Source organism: Phalacrocorax aristotelis, chromosome 3 (assembly GCF_949628215.1).
Source record: "Phalacrocorax aristotelis chromosome 3, bGulAri2.1, whole genome shotgun sequence".
NCBI lineage: Eukaryota > Metazoa > Chordata > Aves > Suliformes > Phalacrocoracidae > Phalacrocorax > Phalacrocorax aristotelis.
In genome coordinates, this window is record NC_134278.1 from 33,682,505 (window position 1) to 33,707,043 (window position 24,539).

Here is a 24,539-nt window from a genome sequence, read left to right on the forward strand (position 1 = left end):
ATTGAACATCACTTTGTTCTTAGTGTATACAGAGGCAGGCTGTGCTTAGAAAACACATAATTTGGTTTTGTTTTACTCTGCGGTTGGAGTAAAAGTTGTTTTGTTGTGATAAAATATGTATTTCTTCATTCTGGACAGCAATAAAATGGGCTACATTCTAGGCTGCATCTCAGCTAATATTGGAATGGACCAAGACAGGCTGGGCAATGGCATAGCCCCTGAAATGTGGGGCTCATTTTGAGGATGATTATTTAAAAAACCAAACGAACAAAAGCCGAGTAGTAGGAACATAAGAACTGCCATACTGATTCAAAACAAAGGTCCCACTGGCCAATGTTCTGTCTCTAACAGTGATCATAAGTTGTCGTTTAGGGAAGAATAAAAACTGTGTAAGTATATATGGTTGTTTCCTCTAATACTCTTCCAGCTTCTTACTGTTTTAAGCTTAGAGGATTTCCTGTGTCTTTTATAGTTTGTTTATTTAGCAACTCTTCATGAATCATTCTTCCAAGTACTTCTCCCCCTGAATTTATATAAACTTCTCCCATTCACAGTGTCTTTTGCAAGGATTTCCACAGGTCTGGTACCCGATGTCTGAGGAACCACCAGCACAAGCTTTATTTGATGACTCCTAATGTCCCCAGAAGGGACAGTGAATACTTGATCTCTATCCACTTCAATCATGCTACTTATGATTTTGTAGATCTCTATCACATCCCTACAAATCACCCTTTTTTGGCACAATCCCAGCCCACTGAATCATTCACTGTACAGAAGCCATTCTGTACTATTTGATCATCAAATGTGTCTTCCTCTGAATCTCTTTTAAGCTCTAATGTATCCTTTCTTAAATGAGGAGACCAGAACTGCAGATAGTATTCCAAGTATAAGAAACATGCATTTATCCAGAGATGTAACTGTGTTTTCTGTCTTGTTCTTTACTCCTTCCCTGATAGTTCCTAACATTTGATTTATTTTTTGACTGCTGCTGCACACTGAGAGGGTGCTTCCTTGGAACTATTTATCTTAACCCCAAAGTCTCTCTCGCTTCTGAGTGGTAATGGTCAGGTCACAGTCCACTACTTGATATATGAAGCTAAGATTGTTTTTCACCACAGCATTTCTCAAAACGTTTTATTGATCTGTCATGAAGCCATTTTATTGCTCTGTCATGAAGCCTCGTAAGATCTTTCAGCAATTGTACACTCAACCCTTGTCCTTATTACGTTGATAACTGTATCATCAGAAAACTTTGAAATCTCACCACTTATCCGCTTTTCCAGGTCATTTGTGGCTATGCTAAAGCATGTGGGTCCGAGCACAGAATTCTGTCAAACTCCTCTTCCTTTACTGAGAATTTTGACTATTAGTTCCTATTGTGCTTTACTTCTAGATGTGTTTGTTCAGCTTAAAGAGAAGGCTAAAGGGAAATCTAATTACTTTATTTGGCTTCTTAAGATGAGGTTCTAGAGAACACAGAGGTAGACTATTCTCATAGGTTCACAGCAAAAGGAGAAGAGGTGACGGACATGAGTTGCTGCAAGGGAAATTCTGATTAGAAGTAAGAAAGACTTTCTTCATACTTCACCAAGACACCCAAAGAGCTTCTGGGATTTCTGTCCTTCAGGATATTCAATGACTGTTCATGACCCTGAGCCACCTTATCTAAGGTGTAAGCTGGAATGATCCTCCAGAAATCCACTCAAACCTATATTATCACATGATTCTATGCATTTAAGACAGGATTTTCCCTCTTCTCCCATGCCTGCTCAGTATCCTTGCTTGAAGGATATTGCCAAGGTCTTTTGGAAATCCCAGTAAACTATATCAACAGGATCACACAGAACCACATACTTGTTGACCACTTCAGAGAACAACAAGAGGTTTACAAGGCAGAACCATGTTTTCTCTTTCCAAGATCATAGTCATCATCAGGTGTGAATACACATTGCCATTAGTAACTCACCTATTTCCTCTATAAGTTTTTAGGTGAATACCACTTGACCCTGGTGATTTGTATTTGTTATTTTTCATTCTATTTCTTTGAATCATAATCCTTTCCAGAGTTACTTCAGATTTCAGACAGATGGTTCACTCAGTTCCCCTTAAAAAAGGATGCTTGTGTTGTAATCTCCCATGTTTTCTGTAATGAACCTGTATGCCAACAATCTACTTAGCTTCTCTGCAATGGTCTTGTCCTCTCTGACTGCTCCTTTCTACCCCAGTTAAGGAAGTGCTACAAAATGCTTGCCAGATATTTTGCTCTTGATGTCCTAAGAGAAGAATTTAGTACTAATTTTAGTTCCTTTAGGAAGATACTCCTCCAATTCTTTTTGGTCTGCTTCATTATATTTTCACATTTCCTCTACCCCAATTTATGATTCTTTTCATTTTGTTTGAATACAACTTCAGATTTTTAAATGATGCTTTCTTAATTCTAACAACCCAGTGTAGCCATTCCATCTTCCTTTTGCCAGTTTCCAAGCCTCTCCTAATACACAGTACACAATGTTGTTGTGCTTTCGCTCTGGTGTCCTTCAGCTTCTACACCACCTGTAAATTAATTCTCAGTTGCCCAATTGATGGCACAACTGTAGTGGCCTTTTGCTTTTGTTGTGTCATGGATGCTGGATCTGAGTAACAATTATTGTTACGGAGCTGTGCTTCCAGAGGAAATTTTGAAACAGATCTTTGTCAAGGGCTGCACTTCCTCTTGTAGGGTTGCTAGCCAGCTGACCCATGAAAGAATCATTGACAATTTAATCTATGGTTTGTGACCTTTATGAAGTTTCCCTCTTCTACATGGAGGTAACTGAAGTGACCCAATACTTTTTGTCCTTACTAGCTCTGTGACTTCTGAAAGCTTAACTCAGCCTGTCCGTCTCAGCTCCTGGTTGGGAGGCTGGTTGTATTGTCCCTATTCTATAGTCTTCCTCTTTGGGTCTGGGATTTCAATCTAGCTTCTGTGCTACTTGTTAAGGTGGTTAGTTTATTAATTCAATTTGATCCCAAGCTCTAACTAAACATGTAATTCTACTGTAGCGTTAACACGGTATACTTTTCTCATCCCTTCATATTTTGTACACTAGTATTACAGCATCCCTCTACCTATCTTCCATGAGGAAGAAAAACAGCTGTAGCCAATAGTTGTTCAATCATGTAATCAGTAGTTTTTAATCCAGTTCCTTTGCTTTCAGGACCGAAGCAGAGCTTATGCTGTTGTGTTTTGACCCTGAAGCCTGCTACTCTCACTCTACTAATATCAACATCTGAGCTCCATCTTCTGTTTCTCTGCTACTCTGCTGAGAGTAAATGCTTTCATCGTCATTGCAAATTCATTAGTTCTACTCCATTTTCGTCATCCTGATAATTTTCTATTCTGGCACTTTGATTTTTTCTTTAGCCCAGAGGGCAACAATATTGCCTGTAACTGAAGACATTCTTATACTTGTAAAAACCTTTTCCTCTCTAATGATGCCTTGACTACAAAAAGTGTTTCAACAGATATAATTCTGATTCTATTTTTAACAGAAAACAACACTTACACAGATATCCCTTTTCAAGTTGAATCTCAGGTATTGACCCGAGGCTACAGACCTCTCCTTTAGGAGTTCAGCTGATAATCTCATACACCCTGAGAAGGTTAAAAAACCTAGGTAGAGTTTCATCTTTTCTTTCAGCATTTCAGCTTTTAAAGGTGGTTTGCAAAATAATCTGAGAATATAATTCTTTGGCAACAAAGTAAGAATGACTACTGGAGGCCATTGGGAAGTAATTTTAGGAACATAACCTTCAGGCATTAGTAGAATTATTTACTTCAAACTTCTTTGTAAGTTCTTCTTTTGATTTAAGAAACATGGAACTTCATATAAACTGTTGTACTGTATCGTGAGAACAAGATTATTCAGGGTGCAGCTTTTGACTAGAACACACTGATTTGGGTGCCACGGTTCTGAATTTCTTCCCTCTTTACAGTTTGGTACTTCCTCATGCATATAAAAAGTATGTGTGTACCTAAAGTCTCAGAACAAATAGAGAGGATATATAAAAGAGAGATATTTAATGCATAAATAAGAATATTATGTCACAACTTTTGGGTAATAAAAATAGCATTTTGAAAGAGAGAAGGAAACAGCTGGTTTCCAGATCCATATTGAAACAAGTACTTTAAATCACCTGTTTAAGTGCACCTGCTTTACTCTGTATTGTGGTGGACTACAAGCACTCAATCTTTGTTGTGACTCAGAGGACAGTAACTAAGGGAAGACTAAGGGAAGAGACTACTGAGATTATTCAGCTTGATCGTAAGAGCACCCTGAGATGTGGGAGGTAGATGAATAGGTAGACCACAGGAATTGGATGTGACCTTTACTATTTTCTCCATATTTCCAGGGACTCACTTGATGACTGGGGTAATGTCACTTACTCAGTCTGTGCCTCAGCTTCCACAATTATAAAAATGGTAAAGCTGGCTGACCACTGGGTTATTGCCTATGTGATTCCCCCCCCGCCCCTTTATTTTAAGGTACTATATTTGAAGAGCAAAAATCCAAATTATTTGCAAAAAACCCTATTCCCCAAAATGTTGGTTTGGGATTACCACAACTTCATTTTTCATGCCTTCTCTTTAATGCAATTGTGCCTCTTATACAGAAGTATTTAACTTCTTAAATACAACAATTTCAATAATTTAGTATAATAAGAAGTTCAAACAAAATTAATCAAAACACTATCAAAATGAAGAAAATCTACACCACAGGAACAAAATGTTTTAATTTCTGTCCAGTGAAACAATGCCATAGAAGCTGACACATTTCTGATGAATGCTTTCATTTTGATGAAACTACATTTGTTTAAAGTCATTAACTCAGTACACATTTTGGGTTATGGCCTCTGGTTGTTCTTGTGTCTCATCTGACATCTTCCTCTTTCACAGGTAGTAATAATAATTTTCTTTCTGTCTGTCTTTGCTTCTATTTCCTTCTCTTTTCCTCAAACACATCACTCCTCTCACAAACATCCTCTCTTCCACATATTTCAAGCACTCTTTTCTCTCAGGTTGTCTAGCTGATCAAAATAATAAAGTTAAGTTCAAAGCAACTGTTCCCAGGCTGTGCTTAGCTTGAATTTTGCTGTTTCCTTCTGACCGTAAAAGGGCTTGTGTGTCTGAAAGTTTGTTCATCCTTTCCGATTATATCCATTGAATAATTAAAGGTGTTTTTTCCCTACACACTTTGTCTCACTCCTTATGAAGGCAAACACAAAACTCTCATGCCTGTTTTAGTAATAATACTGACTTTCTTTTAAAGTATCTTGCAATTTATGAATAGAGACACATGAGACTATATAGGCTGCAACAGATCGTTAAGACAGAACTTGCCATAGCACATCCTCCACCGTAGAAACAGTTCTGGAGAATGACACCTTCCTCCCTTCACTGCAGTCCTCTTTCTTACCTGCTGCTTCTTCACAGCCTGTCTGGGGAATCAGGTGTTTACTGCCAATTAGGCTTGATGAAACAGCAGGAGTTTCTTGCGTTCTCTTGACAAGAGTATTTCTGGGCTGCTGGCAGCTGTTGGAGGGCTTCTGGCTAAATGGGCAGCATTAGACCGCAGTGTACTAAGCACTTTGTTCATTTGGTGACTTGGATCATTTAGATCTTACCCTTACTGCACTCTCTGCTGCAGTCATAGGGTAAAACATTCAAGAACTTTATTGAAGATTTTCTTTTGAAGCAAAAATAATAGTAAGATATTTGAATCGGCAGCAAATGGATTTTTTTAAAAAAACCTTTATCTATTATAATGTAAAGTACATATTCATTTTGTCTATAGGCTACTTTACTAATTATGTTAGAACTGTTCAGCAAAATCACTGGATCAACAATAAAATTCTTATTCCAAAAAGATATGGTCCATAATTACAGAAAATGTTGTGTTACTTCAATGCTTGAAGTGAATCATTGCTTTTCCAACTGCCAGATTGCTGACTAAGAGTATTGGGCTTCAGTTTCTTCTGTCTGAGCCATAACACTTCTCAGCCTTTCTGACAGATGTAAAAAGATGTTACAAACTTATGGTATTTCTGTGCAGTGGCCTTATGCAGGGTTCCCTGAACTGAATGGGATTGGATCTGCCTGCACTATCACCTTTAGACAACAGGTCCAGAATCACAGAAAATAAAAAGTAGATGATGACTTTTTGAGGTGGAGGGTGCTGTCAGGTCCATCATTTTTGCACTTTTTTTCTAGCTAAAGGAGAAAAAAAATGGAAACTGATCTCACTACTTTGGAAAATTATGTTGTACTTAAAACCTTGTTAGTATTTCTGGGTTAAAAAATAATTATCAACAAACACATTGGGAAAGTAGTCAGACTGAAATAAGAATGAGCTCATAACAGATTCAAATCAGATAGGAGTTTGCAAATGCATTATTGCACCTAAAAGGGTGTATGATTTGGAGCTGCACATACAGAAGCATCATGTCATGGAGGAGGAAGGTGACAGTTCCTGTTTATGCATTTTTGGCAAGCTGCACCTGAAGGATGGGATGATTTTCTGGAAACTGCCATGCCAGAAATACACAGCTAAACAGGAGGGAACTGAGAAGAGCAAAGGGAATAATTAGAGACCTGTGGGGGTGGGACAGGGTTTCTAGTCTATTTTTTTAAGGAAACCAATCTATGCAATCACACTGTTTTTCTGTCAGTTCTCCAGCAGTAACATTTGAATCTCTTGACCGATTTCATATAAGTCTGACAAGAAGGGAGAGGTCTGAAAACGCTGAGCTCCTGTGGGCTTCATCTGAAAACCAGCAGCCAGATAGTGAAGAATCAGACTGTGCACCCACTAAAGAACAGGTGGAAGGGTGAACTCAGCTGCATTATTTGACACAAGAGAATGCAAAGCTGTTATCCAAAACCAGGCTCGGTAAGGTTTGCTGCCGATGGAACTGCTAGTTTGTTGTTTGGTTTTGGTTTTTTCCCCTTCTCTTTTTTTTTTTTTTTTTAATATATTTAAAAGAAGACCAAGAGTTCTGTCTGAGAGCATTTTAAAGACACTAATCACGGCAGGATGTAGGGACTCATGAAATTATGCATAATAACAAATCTTGTCCAGAACAGGACCTGAAATCCCTACCTGAAATGAACTCCCTTTGTGCCATTGTGTTTTGTCTGCCTTGAAAAAGACAGTTTCCATTTCTTCTCATGCTAGAGCTAGCTGCGACCTTCTTCCCTCTCTTAAAATACTGCAGTACCACCATACTTAAAGAAATGAAAAATCATGAGTCAGACGCCCAAACATAAACTGCTCTTGAAAATCATGATATGTTAATAAAAGAGATTTTACTGGTCTGTCTTTGAAGTTTTTTAATTCCTTCAACTTCTTCTTGAGTGAAAGAGAAGTCACAGTGTCCCACTTTTACTAACCTATTGCGAGAAATTTCTCTAAGCCCTTCATTCTACAGGGTATTTCATCCTCATGGCTGTCCCTCAAACAGCAAACCCCCTCAGACTGAAAAGTCCTCCACAGCTTTCACTATCCCCAGTCTCCCAGGAGTCTGAGAAAGAGCACCACTCTTTTAGGGAAGGGACCTACAGGGAAACCTTCTAAGTTGTTTGTTTCCAGTTTCTTCTTTCAGTTTGCCTCAAGCAAGAAAACAGACAATCATGACTGCTCACAGCCAGGCTAACGGAAAGAGCTTGAAAAGGAAGTATTAGGGTAATCGAGAAATTTAGTCCTTGGCCTTTGGACAATCTGAAAGGAAGACGCTGTGGAGAAGGAAGGTTCCTAAGATTGAAGGAAGGTCTAGAACCATGTGTGGGGCGTATGTGGATACTTGTCATTATGAACTGAGAAGAAAAGATCACAGATTCCATTATAATGATTGGCTTCTCAAGTTTAAGAAAAAAAATTTACCTGATGTGTTACAAAAGCTATACTGATATTCCATTTCTAGATTTCACAGCAGTCTTCCATAGACGGGACTTCAGAGAAATGGAGTTAATAGGATGCCTATCAGTGGCAAGACTTTGGATGCTACTGAGCAGGGGGCATTCTTACTAACCTGGCAAAGAAACTCTCTTCAAGGCTCTCATGTATCATTCCAGCTTCAGAATATAATGTATTGAACTGGACTGGGCTTTTCACCCATTGTTGGTTGGACAACAATGTCAGATATTTCATCTTTACAAAGCAAATGAGGGCAAATCGGAAAATGACCATTAAAGGCGTGAAGTACTTACAATAAGGGCTGAGACTCTTCATACCCTATGAAAAAATGATATTACTTTTATAGTTTCTTCTGTATTTCTCTCTAGTAAATTCTACTGTCTTTGTTCAAAAATAATGTAAAATCATTTGTTGTGCCTAAGACTTTGTAGGCATTAAGAAAAGCATTTCCAGAAGGTTGAGGGAGATGAACCTTCCCATCTGCTTGGCACTGGTGAAGCCACATCTGGACTGTTCATGGCTCCCCAGTACAAGAAAGATGTGGACATACTGGAGCAGGTCAAGTGAAGGGCAACAAAGATGGTTAAGGGATTGGAGTGTGTCTTATGAGGAAAGGCTGAGAGCTGGGGCTGTTTAGCCTACAAACAGAAGGCTCAGAGGGAGTGAATATTTGACAGGAGGGTGTAAGGAAGACTGAGTCAGGATCTTTTCAGTGATGCCCAGTGATAGGACAAGAGGAATGGGCACAAGCTAAAACACAGGGGGTCTCATCTGAACATGAGGAAACACTTTTACCATGAGGGTCACTGAGCACTGGCACAGGTTGCCCAGAGAGGCTGGGGAGTCTCTATTTTTGGAGATATTCAAAAGCCATCTGGACATGGACCTGGCCAACCTGCTCTGCTCTACCTGACCCTGCTTGAACAGGGAGGCTGGACTAGATGACCTCCAGAGGTCCCTTCCAACCTAAATGGTTCTGTGATTTTGTGCTTTTCAGTAATGGTTTTATTCACAATATTGGCTTGGTGTAAGTCCACACTCCAATTTCCATAATTTTTTTTATAACCATTACTCTGCAAAAGCTTTGAGCTTTCCCTTTTAAGTCATAAGAAACTACATACAAAGCCCCTCATACACTTTTTATTAATTTTGTTCTTCACACAGAGCAGTAAGAATTAACGTACTTCACCCAGCATAAAGTAGTTAATGAAATAATACAGAACAGACATATATGGGACTGCGTCAGTAATTAATAAGCAGTAAGGTGAGTAGAATAACAACCTCGTAGCATATTTTCTTCATAAAATTATTATGGAGGCATTTAGGTCTTATGGTCTTAGACCTTTAATATTTTGTTTAGGTTGGCCTTAAGGCAGTGACTCTTCAACACTAGGGCCACTGCTCCAGTGAATTAGTTGTTGCAGTTGCTTGAGCTCCATCTTCTCTGTTGCATGTGCAGGCCTAAATTATCTGAAAGATTGTGGACTACCTATGGATACCTATAGCAACATAGTCATCGTGTCTGGTGTTACCATTCCAGTCATGTCACGTTTTAGTTGTTTCTGATACTCATCCTATGGTGGTATATCACCTTCTTCACATTGTCTTATTTTTTTCAGTCTTGCTTTCTTCAGTTTTGAGGTGGCTGCCATACTTTCACCTGTTGGTAATGAATGGATAAATTCTTTAGCATCAGCCTGTAACATGAAGGCTATCTTCCCTGCTGGTTGCAGATGGTGGGAAGTGATTTTATTGATTTGTAAGTACTTAGCTAGGAGGATTACATCTAGCAGTAATAATGTGGCCAGGCCCTGTCTCAAATCACCACATGAGTTAGTGCAAGGTCTGTGTCTTTAACTGACTGTGACATGAATTTTACCAACCCTTCATAGTGCTTTGCTTATTAACATCACTTTAATCTCTTCTGAGCCATCTGTCGGTCATTCAAGTTTCAGTTTCCTTCATGTGCTGGAAGAGTTGAGAGACTTACTTTCTGAGCTGAACTTGGACATTACCACTCAAAAGTTCTGGTGGTCACAGTAGTGCTTATTATTTTTTTCTTTTTAATTTGTGTTATCAAGTTGTGTCCTGCAGAAAATCGCTTGGGGGGGTACAAGCAGATGGCAACAGTAATTCCACTCAAATTCAAAGGTCACAAAGGTTCATAGCTCTCAGAATTTGCGTGAGAGGTATTAGTGTGGCTGGCTGAAAGCTGGTCCCTCTCCCTATTCCAAACCCGGCAAGTTTGGCAGCAAGAAGCATTGAATGCTGCCAGCATAGATTTTTTTCCCTTTGGTTCGTGCCCATCAGACGATCTCTCTAGAAACCAGAGCTGTTTCCATGCTGTGACCTCGGCAGAAGCGTGACTGAGAGGTCTTAAGTGTCAGCGTATGTTAGTGGTAGTTCACATTTTATTTGAAAGTGCAGTTTTGTCTATATTTCAGCTATGCATTTCTAAGTAGCCTGAACAATTTCATTCACTGATAGGCACGCGTTTGAGCACGGAACCTTTCAGAGCTACAGGCAGGAGTTTCCGGCCAGTGGATTACAGGCAGATGATCTCCTATAGAGAAGGGCTGTTGTGTTCATTACCAGCACCCCAAAAATCAAGTTGCTCACAGCTAGTAGATCAGAAATTGGCAGGGAAGCTCTTTCTGTCTGGAAACAATGTTTTGTTTCACTGTGTGCTACCCCCTCACTTGAATGGCTGGCACTGTGGCGTGTTTCACGGACAGTTTTGGTGGGTCACAACAGTGAAAAAATGGGTCTGATAGATGAGGAGAGTGAGGTGCACTTGCCACCACCCTGGGAGGTGTGGGGGGACCATGGCGTGCGTGCCACTGACCGGGTGTAAGCAGCAAATGAAGAAAGTGCTGAAGCATGGGACCCCAAGGAAGGGACGGTCGGGCGGTGACAGAGCTGGCAAGGGGGCAGCAGCTGCCACGGGAGCCCCAGGGGCTGGGCCGAGCGCGCCTCACGCCCGAGGCAGCGGCGACACCCCCGGGAGCCCAGGGCTTCCCCGGCGCCTTAGGCCACCCGCAGCACGGCTCGCCAGCCCCTGCGCCCCCTGCCACGGGTGGCCCCTGCCTCAGGGAGAGCCGCAGCCCTGGCGGGGACTCCGGCGAGCTCCCGGCCCCCACCCGCCGTGCGGAAACCTCAAGGAGGACGCGAGGAGGGCGGCAGGGCCGGGGTCAACGCCGTGACCGTGGGACCGCGGGGCGAGGGAGAGGGGCGGCGGCGGGAGGGTCCCCGCCAGGGGCAGGGCAGGGCAGGGCCAGCAGCAGGGGCAGGCAGCGCTGCCGCCCGCGCGGCAGCAGCGCTGCGCCTCGGACCTCGGACTCCGCCTCACCGGCACCGAACTCCTCCCCCCCCCCCGTCCCTCACTCCTCCCAGCGCCAGGCTCGCAGCGGCGGAGCATTTCGGCGGTGGCAGCAGCACCCGCCCTTCCCGGCCGGCCCGCGGTGCGCACCGCCCCCCCGTCCCCGCTCCCGCACGCAGCCCGCCAGCGGCGGTCGGGAGCCCTCCGCGCCACTGCACCCCCGCCACGCACGCCCACCGCCGGGAGGATGGGCTGCGGGCGGCGGCACGGCAGCCCCCGAGCTCCCTGAAGCCGCGGAAACAAAGGGAGCAAGCGGCAGCAGCAGCAGCCGGGCCGGGGTGGATGCAAGCAACCATGAAAGGCTGGGTCTCCGCCTCCTCCGCTGCTGCCAGAGAGCTGCCGGCTGCTGCTGCTCGGAGGACTACACTGTGAAGGGGGCGGAGGAGAGGCTGGCTTGGTTTGCCGTGCAAAGGTAGAAGGTGTAAGGGAGAGGCGGAAAGAAAATGTCTTCTTCTGTGGGGCCCCGCGGCCCTCGCCCGCCCACGGTGCCCCCCCCGATGCAGGAGCTGCCCGACCTGAGCCACCTGACAGAGGAGGAGAGGAACATTATCATGGCAGTGATGGACCGGCAGAAAGAAGAGGAAGAGAAAGAAGAGGCCATGCTCAAGTAAGCAGACGCCAGTCATTCATTCATTCAGGCACTCATTCATGCGCCGATCGCCGGCGGGCGGGAGCGGGCGCCGCCACAGCGGGAGCCGGTCGGTGCCCGACGCCCGGGCTCGGCGGGCCGCCCCGCAGGGACCCCTCAGCGGGGCTGGCGATGCGGAGCCCCGCTCCCGCTCCGCTCCCGACCCATAACTTCCTCTTCCCCGTCCGTCCGTCCGTCCCCCTCCCCGTACCCCGGGCAGCTCCTCCCGAGGCAGAGCTGCTGGGGGAGCCCGGCACGGCGGGACGGAGCGGGACGGCGGCCCTCCTCGCCCCGAGGGAACCAGCGGCGGAGGGGTGGGCGGAAACCCCGCCATGGGGGTGAGGGGCGAGGTGGGATTCCTGTGGGGTCCCCAAAACCCCGCCTCTGTCAGGAGGGGCCGCTGGGTGGGGTTTCCCTGCGTGCGGGAGGCTCCGCGGCCGCCGTGCTGCCCCCGCCTGGCTCGGCCTCCGCCACCGCCCGCCGCGGGGCTGAGGCGGCTGCCCCCGACCGCCCCCCCGGCCCGCCCGCTCCCGGCAGGGCACCTCGCCGCTGCGGGGACAGCGGGGCGTTCGTAATTAGGAAATACACGCAATTAGTCGCACGGCTCGTTACGGGGGGAAGCGTGCGTGCGTGCGTGCTGGCGGGACGGAGGGGGAGCGGGTTGATCCCGCTGCCGGCGGCACGGGGAGGGGTGCGGGAGGGAGCGCGGGGCGTGGGTAGGTGCCATGTTTGGAAACCGGGTCCCCACAGCCTCTTTTGAACCTCTCTCTCTCTCATCCTCTTCCCCCATCCTTGTCAAACAGCGCATGTGACCACATTTTCTATCCTCCTCCGTCAATAGGAGGCTTCAAACGTAACATTACTAAATTGCCTGCTGCGAGTGATGAGAATAAACAGATTGAAGCTGTGGCCTGTGGAGGAGAATCAGGGTTTCTCCTGACTACCCGTCAGGCCTGTTCGCTCGGGAAGGGGGGAAAACGGTAGGAGAGGTGACTGGAATACGTGCAAACCTCTGACGTTACCCGGACCCTCCCTGCCATGGGAGGTGTATCCTTATCTCACTGTCTGCTGGTTACGTACACCTGTGCTTGGAAGGGGTGTCCCGAAGGTGCGATGCGATCTGGGTGTTTCTTTTGGCAGCATCAGAAATACCCACTGGGACGATGCGGGTGCCAGCTGTTCCCCGCGGCTTTCTCTGACCGATGCGGGGACCAAACCCCCCGCGGGCTCCCGGCTTCGGCCCCGCACGCTGCGCGTGGTGGGGCTGGGACAGCGTTTCGGTATATTGCTGTCTCTGTCCCTTCCCGGTGGTGCCTGGCTCTGGATTTTTACAGGGGCTACCGGAGGTGATCGCAGCGGCGGGGACCGAGGCCCAGCTGCTAGCATTGCGTATTGCCAGGGAGAGGGTCTCAGGCTGCGAGCGTGGTGTTTGGATCTCAGCCCGAGATGAAGAGTTCAGTTTGCTCTTGCTGTTCACTATGCTTGGGGTGTGGCTAGTCTTGGAGGGGGGGCTGGTTGAAACGAGAAATGTTTTGTGAAGCTGCATTGTATTAGTCAATGTGAGGCAATGTAAATGAAGGATCCCTCCTCAGTTTCTATTTATCAGAAGAAAATTAAATAAAGGAGTAGCTCAAAGGCTCTAAACTACATTTATCCTTCTCCTATTCCTTGTCTTCCAGCATGACTACTTCCCTATAAATATTTAGCTTTTATTCGGTGAAGAAGATTACTGGTTCTGTGATGATGTTGTAGAGCAATACTATAAATCTTACAGTCACTGCAAGAATAAACTTTTGTTGGTAGAGATGGTAATTTCTCAGCCCTGTTCTTGTTAATGTGTGATAGAGGATAAATTTTCCTCCTTTCTCTTGTGCCCCCCCCCTTTTTTTAATTCTGCTTTTCTTTTGCATTGGCATTTCTGAATTCTGGACTGATGCTTCCTTTTCCGTGAGATTATGCCAGTCTTCAGCAGTTTTACTAAATGAATTTAGGATACTTTAAATACAATTTTTAGAAGAGGTCAAAAATTGTGCTGTGTGAATTCAGCTTGAAATAACTTTATATTATCTTCAGAGGCTTGTGATGCCCAAAGTTAAAAGTTTATTTCCTTGCAACAGCTCTGTCAATTCATGGGAATAACAGTCTAGGCTCTCCATTGGTCTGAGAAATTGTGATTTTTTAAATAGATTTTTTCTTTGAATAAAGAGCCAGAAATTAATAGAAAATATGTTGGGAAACTTACAAACCTTTTTACTCACTTTAGCTACATCATTGGTTTTAAAATATTAGGTCACAGCAAATAGTTTTCATATGGATTATGATTCGACTCTTAGAGCCACTGGATTTTCTGAGACCATTTGCCTTTTCTGTACACAGAGCACTTACTTCCTTTTCGGGACAAGAGTTAGACACATCTTTCCAGAGAGTAACCCTTCTAAGATTGGATTTTGAGACAAGAATTTAGTTCCATAATTTTGTAGAGGTTTGTTAGAAATATACAATGGTGTTACCCGGATGACACAGCTATATTACAAAAATCATATATTGTCACCATCTCTTCCTGTTATCTTCAGTAAAAGTTTTTCTGATTCTCCAAATTTCTCAGCAAAAAAGCCACCAGTTTTCATTTAAAACCACCTGCAGAGAATTGTTTCTGTCTGTAACACCCACATGCAAATCTGTAATGTCACCTGGAAGTGAAGTTGATCTGTGTTGCAAACTAGGCTACCTTCAATCCTGGATGGATCGGAGGCTGGATGCGTGCTGTCTCATGAATCATGAGGGCTAAAAAGAGTGCAGCATTTCTCTCCTGTTCTGGATGTCCCAATAGCAATGGAAGATTTTAAAATGGTACTTGTAATTTCACTTTACAGTACTCCTCATGGCAAAAAAACGCAGGGAAAATTATTGGTTAAACTACTGTATTCTCGACATGATGATCACAAAATTGTGGACCTAGGCAAATTTGAGGTGTTCCTGTGTGTAGACTGTATGCATTTCAGGAGGAATGAAAGAGACTAGGGTCATGGGTAAAAAGGCTGTGTCCCTCTCCCTTGGGTCTGTACCTCTCTCTCTTCCTGAGCCCTGTTTCTGACTCGGAGCTAAAAGCCTTCTTGTAAAACCTCGCTGCCAGTTCATGCTGACATCAGCACATACTGCAGTGTGCCAGCCTGGGAGCAGGGCACTGTTACAGGGAGCAGGACTATGGACAATGCCATGCTTTCTCTGCTTCCTCTGGAGAAAGGCATAAATGCATGCTTTGGTTTGAAACCACCTGCTTGTCTCTTTCCAGGAACTTTCCCTACCTGTAGTTCGTTGGCCCACCGAGTTTCCTTCAGCAGTCTGGGGCTAACGAGGCTTGTCGCACGCTTAGATTAAAGGCATGCAACTTGTACTGGTCAGTGTGACTTTCTTTTTCTAGGTACACCTGATCAGTGGCAGAGACCTTGTCCTCCCCTACCCTTCCAACATCAGATTTCAAACTACTGTGTTGGTGTTTGTGGAAGGGAAATGTTCTGCTATCCTATGACCTGGAGCAGTGTGTTGAGGAGTTGGGGCTTTTGTGAAGGTTCCTCTAACTGCCTTTTTTTTTTATGAACAGGTGTACCTTGGCATGAGGAACACTTTAATTCAGTTAATTGTCTTGAAATTGCCTTTGCACCCAAAGACAGGTTTTGCATTCCTGCTGTAATAGGGGCCGTGTCACTAGGTACTCTTGGGAGCATATCCATGCCTTTGTGCAATTAAGTGCAGTCCCAGCCTGGTGTATGGCACTGAAGGCTCAAATCCACATAAGCACTTTGATGCTTACCTGGCACTAAGTAGAAACTGAGGCACCTTGAGTCAGTACATGAAATCTTTCTGTAATGGTGCACCTGGAAGCTGGGTGTTCCTGTGTGTCCCGCGCATATAGGACCAGAGCATGTGAGTGCCTTGGCTGCTGAGTTGCTTGCTGTGTGCCTTTTGCCTAAGCCTGTTTGGGAGTCACAAACTACACAGTCATATGTTTAAGTCCTCTGAAAGACCTGATGCTAATACAGTATCTGTCTAATGTGTATTGATGCTCAGTGCTGAACTCAGAGTGCTGTTGTCACAGCGATGGCCGCTTTCCTAACATGTAGGGGACAGGCAGTGTTACCGCTTCCAGCTACCTTAGGTGTGATGGCCTGGTGGTTAGGAAGTAGTTACCTAAGCCCAGTACACTTACCAGCCTGAAGAAACTGTGTCCTGGACAAGTGCCATTACATTATCACTTGGTGGAAACATTTTAGCTCCCCATACAGAGAAGAATGAAAAGTTTATGGGCCCAGGAGCCTAACTCAACGTCAAGCCCAACAGGAAGAGTTCCCCTTGCAGAGGAGCTGTCTTGCTCTCATGCTGCATGCTTCTGGTTACCCAGGGCTGTTAATGTAGCCTTTTTTTTAAGGAGTCAGAGAAGTTTAAAGTGCCGAGAGGTCTGGGAGTAGGAAGCTGGTCTTCCTCCCTCCGTGCTGAACGATCTCGTCTCAGGGCTTGAGAGCTTTGCCTTTTTGTTCCTCTGTGGTTGGGAGAGCTTCACCTTCCTGCCTGCCAGACATTTCCCAGCAGCATGGAGAGCAGTCTGTTGAGAAGGTGGGGCTTTACCATGGTAGACTGAACTCCCATCCATTCTTGTTTCCCCATTTCACACTGACTGTGCCGGATTCTGCAGGTATCTCTGAAGACTAGTCTCTAGCAACTCTTTTAATTGGAGGTTGGCCTTACAGACCCAAGCTTCTGCTGCTCCTGTATGAATAAATGTTTGTGTAGGACAGTAGTAGAATGTGCCATGGCCTCCGCTGCAGACTAATTAACATTGGAGGCATTTTTCCCGCTTTACATAGTAAATACTCCTGTAGCTGAAAGGGAAGAGGTTCATGTTGAGTGGCTGATGTGTCTAGCCTGAAGTCCAGATGTTGCCCTACAGGTGGCTCTGATGTGACTAACAAATTGTGAGGAAGTGTGAGAGGGAAAGTTTTCAAGGTGGCTGAAGAGAGAAACAAACCATCGTTTGCAAAAACGGGGCAGGGGAACAGTTTTAAAGGAAAAATAGTTGGAACGTACACTTTAAACTTTTAAACACTAGATAGCCTGAGATAACTGTATTGTTTGTGGGTATAAGGTGCCTTGAAGTGAAACAACCCTGCCTAATATACAGCAAATTTCAGTCATAGGCAAATCACAGAACTATATATATTTATATGTATATGTACGTAAGCTGAAGTTTGCTTGTGTGCCTTATTTTGCTGGGTTAGTTAAGTACTACGTGCAAGCCATGGCAGCTGTGAACGCAGCTGGTTGAGTTCCAGTTCTGTTCTGCGGTAGACTCTCACAGCCCAACAGGACCATACATTGGGACAGCCAAAGTACTTTTGTCCACCCCTGGTGGAACAGTAGCTTATCAAAGGCAGAACAGCTGTAAATCAACCTTAGACAAATTTTGGTCAGAAATTAGATGAAGGTTCCTAGCTACCATGGCAGTAATTTTCTGGAGCAAATTTAGGTGGGGATAAAAGCTCTTACTGCCCTTCTGATGGGATTTCACAAGACTGTGAAAGAGGTTGTTTGCCAAGGTAGTGGCAATAGTAGGAAACTTAAGAGACATAGGTTCTTTGTTGTTTTGTAACTCTGATAGAATAGGTTCATTAGAGGCTAGCAGGTACTTGAAACCTTCCAAGATCTTAAGAGAGTTATTTCAAGACTTGTGATGGGAGTGGCAGTTAATAATTACGAAGAACTTGGTCCTAACACCCTATTTTGACCATCTAGTGTGCACAAACTTGATTTTAGCAGAATTCAGGTCTCTAAAATCAACAAGGGTATTGGAGCTACTTACTTTTCAGGACTGCTAAACCCTGAAGTCACTTGAATTTGGTGAGAATCTCTGTTTCAGAGATCTCAAGACAACCCCTGTTTTGTTTCCTATCTGCACCTGGAATTTTCCAACCTCAACTACTAGCTGTGTAATTCTGAAGATTAACAGCTTGGCCAGGAGGCATGTGCTCTTAACCAGTTTCCTAGAGACAATTTGTTTTCCTCTCTATTTCTAACACTTGGACCACACCTAACATTGTCAGAAAACATTGAATAGTGCTCAAAACACAGTGGCGGCTGCTGCCACCCTTATTTTGTATAGTACTTATGGGCAAAATGAGGGAGTAGGGTTCCAAGACCTTCTTAGCCTGAATGCTGTAAATCCCCTGATGATAATTGCCCTTCTATAAACAGTAGGGAAGGGAGAGGTAGGATCATTCTTCATCCCTTCTGTTGTAACTGGGCCACTTTGCAGAAATAAAAGCAAGAGTCAAGGGGCCATCGCGAGGAAGTCTGCCTTTATCCTGTCTTTAGGATGAAGGATCTAAAGCCTATCTTTAATCCCACTGAGAAGACAAAAGAGGAAGTGGGAGTTCTGGGAAATGGTAGTGCATTTGGCATTGAGGAATTAAGGGATAAAATAGATAAACACTACCAAGACTTCCTCCTCTGAGTCAGACTCCCTCTTGCTTATTCTTTCTTTGGTCCCACGGATCTCACTTCCGGTGCAGTGGAATAGGAGGAATGGAGGATGCCCTCAATTCAGCTGCTTGAAATGTTTATTTCTTTCTTTGTATTTGCGGGGGTTTGGAAGCACCATGTTTCAGGCTCTGTGATGGAGCAGGGAGCAGAATGCAGGTTGCTTACTGTGTGCATGGGTAGTTTAAGCCTCTGGAATCACCCAGACAGACTGGCTGAATATTACTTTATGCTTCTTCCTGGCAGTGCCAACTCTGATCCAGACATTTGAGTGTACAAATCCATGGTGAAATGATTTTACTCCTGGAGGACTGCATTTTCACGGAATCACATAATGGTTGTGGTTTAGGTTGTGGTTGTGGGCAGGAGTCTGGAGATTGTCTAGTCCAGCCGCCTGCTCAGAGCAGGGCCACCTACAGCTGGTAGCCCGAGACTGTGTGCAGGTGACTTTTGAGTATCTCCAAGGACAGAGACTCCACAACCTTGCTGGACAACCTTTTCCAGTGTTTAGCCACCCTCACAGTAAAAAGTGTTTCCTGATGTTCAGATGGTACCTCCTGTGTTTCAGTTTGTGTCCATTGCCTCTGGTCCTGTCACTGGGCACCTCTGAGGAGAGTTTGGCTCTGTCCTCTTGACTCCTCCCCACTGGGGATCTATACACATTAAGATCCCCGTGAGCCTTCTCTTCTCCAGGCTGAACAGTGCTGACTCTTTCAGCCTTTCTTCATGTGACGTGCTCCAGTCCCTTAACCGTCTTTGTGGCTCTTTGCTCTACTTGCTCCAGTATGTCCATGTCTTTCTTGTACTAAGAAGCCCAGAACTAGACTTAGCATCCAGATGTGGCTTCACCAGCACTGAGACAGAGAGGAAATATCACCTCTCTCAATCTGCTGGTAATGCTTTTCCAATGCAGCCCAGGATGGTGTTGGCTGCCTTTGCTGCAAAGGCATGTTGCTGGCTCATGCTCAACTAGGTGTTGATCAGGAATCTACAGCTGCTTTTCTGCAGAGCTTCATTCCAGCTGGTTGGCCCCCAGCATGTAGTGGTGCACGGGATTAGTCCTCTCCTCGTGCAGGACTTCACATGTCCCTTTGTTGAATGTTTGAAAGCTTACGAGGGAGACCAGTATCTAATGTGTTCTCAACTCAGTCTGAATCATTGAGGGGGAGGATTGCTTCTGGTCACTGCTTCCAGCCCCTTTCTGTTTACTGTCAAAGACTCTCACTCAGGGAGGAAGAGAGGGAATTGAACAGTGCAGAAACTATTGTTGCCTTTTGGCCAATGGAAGAATCAGAAAGAATTTAACAGCATTTGAAACTTCAAGTTTTCACCACTCTGAGAGGGCAGATGTGGCTAGAAAGATGTGCTAATCAGAGACAACTATGGTGACCTCAGAATTGCAAGGGGGGTTTTAATGACTTTCAGGGAACTTCAGAGAATTGATTTTTAAGCAGGAAGGTGGACTGAGTAGTCCAAGGAGACTACTATATACAGGCAAAATGTATTCAGAAGTGCACACAGTCATGCAGTAAGGCATTTATGAGGCAGTCATTGACTGTTCTACTGGGGGGCTCTCTCACCACCAAGGCCGGAGACTGTCAGCAGACAATAGTAGATTCATAGGAATTTCCTCAAAAGCTATATATAGAAGAGTGGGAGGTGACAGGGGATGACAGGCAGTAGTAAACATCCCTACCATATTCTAGTCTTGGGCTTCAGATTGGCTTATGTTGACATTTTGGAAGGTCTGAAGTGCAGGCTTCTGTTCAGAGCTCTTTTCTGGCCCCAGTTGCAGTGGTTTTATTGAAATGCACAGGGCGTTATTTCTGTGCATGTGTCTTCCCACGTGATTCTCCACTTGATACAAGAAGCCTCCAGAGCTTCATGCCTGGCTTTGTCTGACGTTGCACTAATACTTTCTCACTCAGAAATCTGTGAGCCTACAAGTTCATGGCCATTATCTGTGTCCAGCAGAAGAGTGAAGAAAAAGACTGGGTGAAAGAACATGATCTTTGGGCAGGAACTTCTCAAAGTATGGGATTGTTATAAACCCAGATCTTAAAAGGAATTATGCAGAAGAGACCTCTTCTCTAGAGGGGGAGGGGTACCTCCTGTTGGTTGTTTTTCTGAAAAATAGCAGAGGGAGAACAACATTAAGAGAGATTTGAAATTGTCAGTCTTGTCAATGCCCTTTTATTTCTGAAGGCTCATATGAAGAATTTTTTGCATCCTTGGATACAGGAAAGTAACTAACAAAGATGTAGTGTGCTTCCTTCATCAGGCCGTTACTAAGCATTTTAAGACTTGAACCTAATACCTTAAGAAAAGGCTATTTAAAAATACTGCTTCCCTTGTATTCAGGCTTGTTGGGATGCAGTTGCTATCAAAGGTGGAAAATGACAAAATCAAGATTTTGTTTTTGGTTGCCTATAGTTAGAGCCAGTTCTAATTTCTAGCCAATTTTACCTTCTTTGCACTACCCACTGGTGCCTGCTGTATTTGTCTTCTCCCCTGGGCCTACCAGTTTTAATTAATAGATGCTGGCATGCAATTGCGTTTTGGGGGAAAAAGCTTGAGTGCCTACAGTTTGACTCTAATTCCCAGTGGTGATAAAACATATACGAAAATCTTATGTGATCAGTTACAAACAGAGTGGTTTCATTCTGCTTTTTGGAAATAGTTGCATATAATTTACCGTTACTGGAATGATTTACACCTCATCAGCGCTGTGTGATTTTACCCCAGTCAGGTCCATCTATTAGATCTGTAAGGATGCAGATAGCTTATCAGATCTCTGCATCTGTCAAGAGTTACGATTGTTTTATCCCTTCTTTTATACCTCACAGGTATGGTAAAATATTATGCAATGTTTATGGTGTTGCCTAGTTTTGGAATATAGGCAGTAAATGTTAGTCAGAGTTATTTTTGGTTCTCACAACAAACAGCAGAAAAGACTACCACTATCAGTTTGCTTTAATAGTTACTTGGGTAAGATAATTTGCACAACATGATAGGATAGCATTGTAATTCTTTGTATTTGTAACTGAAGTAATCATCCTCAAAATTTGATTGCATTTCAGATACTTAAGTCCAGAGAGAGTTTTAAACAAGAAAGCCATGTTCCAAATATATTTTTTGGCACTGTTACAGAGGCAAGAAAAGCTAGTTGCAATTTTCAGAATAATGACACACACAAAAGCATTCATACACTCGCCACTTCAGAGGCATGAAGAGACACGGCATGATGAATAGCTGTTTCCAGACAGTTCTAGATTGAATTAGAACATCTATTTTGGCACTCATTTCTGAGTTTGTTCACATAAGGTGTGTCTTATTTTCAGTGTCAGGACTTTTGTGCACTTTTGCTTATGATAAGCATTGTTAATACTATTGAAGATAGGGGAGTGTGTCTGTCTCTGTATGTTTTTTTCAGATATCTGCAGTAAAAATTTGTAGTGTTTTGAAATCTCCTGATTTTTTTGGTCTATCTTTCCTGTGTTAAGCTCTCTTGGAATCACTGAAGATGAGTGTATGCCCTGAGAATTGCTTTTTGATCAGGAGTGACCCTAGCAGACAGAGCTCCACTGTTTAATGATGACAGTGGTGGGTGTATAGCAAATTAACTGTTTCAAATTTTGAGGAGCTGGGGTGTAACCAAAGAATAATTTTCTCTGTATTTTGGGCTTTAGATGACCACCAAGTTCTAGTTAGAATGGGGGTTTAAATGCCTTGCATCAAAAGACCGTTACTTACTTTAAGGTCCTTAACTGAGAATTATTTTTTTAAACTTCATTATGTGAAATTTATTAGGACATTGCTCATGAATGCAACACAGCCCAATCAAGCTATTTTAGTGTAAGTACTATTATATTGCAGAGAAAAAAATCTACTACTCTTCTAGCAAGAAACAGAGCGCTCTGTTTGTTCTGAGAATTGCTAATGGAAGTCTTCACATGCTTGAATGACCAAAGTGTGAAGTGTCTTCTCAAGTATTTCTCTTGGTTACCAATACTACTTATTTTGAATTGATCAGACAAAGGAATTGTGTATCCAGAAGTCTGTCTACATCTTATACTAGCAGGTCTAATAAAAGATACATTTTTTTTTTTACAAACCTTGTTTAGCCTATGAGCCTAGCAAGCATTACACATTTTGTAGCCACTGCTCATAAAGATTTCGTCTACATTTTTGTAAAATATATATTAATTCTAAAGTCTTTAAATATACTGTGGAGGCTTCAAAAATCATATCAATAAACTAGGATTTTGTAATGTTTATATTGATACATTGTTTTCTTTCCAGATATTTAGCAAACCTACAGTACTATACTATCCAAACAATCCAAAGATTTAACTAGAGGCTATTTGTATCAGTATGTATTAATCATGTGAAAGTATTCTGCAGAGCGAATGATTAGTGATGGGACTTTTGAAAGAAATTACAATGAAGCAGTTTATGTACCAAAAGGCCATTTTGGAACTGGATGGTTGAATATGTTGACTTGTGTTTCAAGCCATGATTTGTTAGTATAACTGTTTCCTTTTGATGATTCCATTGGTCTTGGAAAAAACATCAAGACCTACACGCAACCAGACATAGTAGCTGTCGGAGCTTTCTAATATATTTTCTTTGCACAATTTCTTTAGCACTTGTATGTACTAGGAGAGCAGTCATTCTTCATTTATATTCACTGTTCTCTAGGTTTTTAGTTAGCCTTTCATATGAAGTTATTTCAAAATAAAAACATTGCACTTTTGCATATTTGTGGTATGAACTTTAGAATAATTTTGACATTTGACATCAGGAGGCTAAATTTTGTACTGATTAAATGAAATTGCACTGATGTAGATGAAAACATAATCTGAAAGCTTGAGTGGTAAAAGGGCATGAACAATCTACGAGTATTTTGGTTCCTTTAGGTGATAAGTCTCCTTGGTACTGTTATTTATTGCAAAAACTTTGACATTGCATGACGAACTTCAGCTATACAGTTTAGTGTTCTCCGGCTATGTGTTTTTAGCTGTAGATGTAGAACAAGAAGGCAGCTGGTTGATGGAGTGCATGGTGCATGAGGCTAGGCAGTTGAGAAGAAAGGAGAGAATTTATGAGAACTCTAGATCATACTAGTTTAACTCTATTGATTTTGGCCCTGGATGCCACCTGCAAAGTATCAGGGTAATGGGTTTGCACTTTATGGATGAGAATCAGAAGAGATTTTGTATGTGTATGTGTGCCTGTGCCTAAGGATCTGGAACCAGGCTGTACGGAAATATGTACAGGTTGTTTTATGGACTTTAATTGCGACATTATGTTGCTTAGCATTGCTTGAAATATGCAGAGTGCGTTGGTGAAATTTGATTAGGAGCTGAAAACTGGGAACAATTTTGCCTGCAGTCATGTCATGACAGGTGACACAGCTGAACAAGTTGCTGCCATGGACTAGAAAACCACTGTATTGGTTTGTGCTTGTGCCTGTGCTGAGTTTGATTAACTTCAGTGAGTCTCTGCCTTGGAACAGTTGTCACTGGCAGCACATCTGTTAACTGGAGTAAGACTTACATGTTGTTGAGTCTGTTTAGATGGGGTACGTCCCTGTAAGTCTTGTATTTTGCAGAAAGAAGCACATTTTTCTCAAATGCGTTTAGTAACTGTTCAGTTACTCCCCAGGCTTTATGGAGAAAATAAACTTCAGGAAAGTGAAACTAAGACATAGCTACCTACATTTCTGGAAAAAAATCCCACTAATCACTGTTCAAAAGTGTATCTGTATTTTTAAAAATTACTTTCTGTTTTGTGTGCCCCTAATTTCCTGCACCCTTAATTGTGTACTTTGTTTTCCTTTGTTTTCTAAAAAAACCCCGTGTTTTTCAATATACTCATAGAAAGGAACTGTATTCACTCAGAGGTGGAGATTGCAGTTATATGAATTGATTCTGATAGTGTACATGTAAAGAGTGTGTAAATTCCTTTGAGATTAAAAGCACAGTAAATTTTTCTTATATTTCAGAGCAAAATTAGATATTGATTTTTTAATGAGAAATCTATTCTA

The 24,539-nt window shown here is 43.3% G+C and overlaps 1 protein-coding gene across 3 annotated transcripts in view; it reads left to right on the forward strand.

Moving 5' to 3' along the window:
- Positions 1 to 11,357: 11,357 nt before the first annotated feature.
- Positions 11,358 to 24,539, forward strand: part of RIMS1 (regulating synaptic membrane exocytosis 1) — a 354,476-nt gene continuing 341,294 nt past the window's right edge. For all 3 annotated transcript variants that reach the window (XM_075087080.1, XM_075087081.1, XM_075087082.1), the window contains exon 1: positions 11,358 to 11,938. In XM_075087080.1, the coding sequence (XP_074943181.1) occupies positions 11,775 to 11,938 (164 nt within the window). In that variant the 5' untranslated portion in view covers positions 11,358 to 11,774. The remainder of the gene's footprint in view (positions 11,939 to 24,539) is intronic.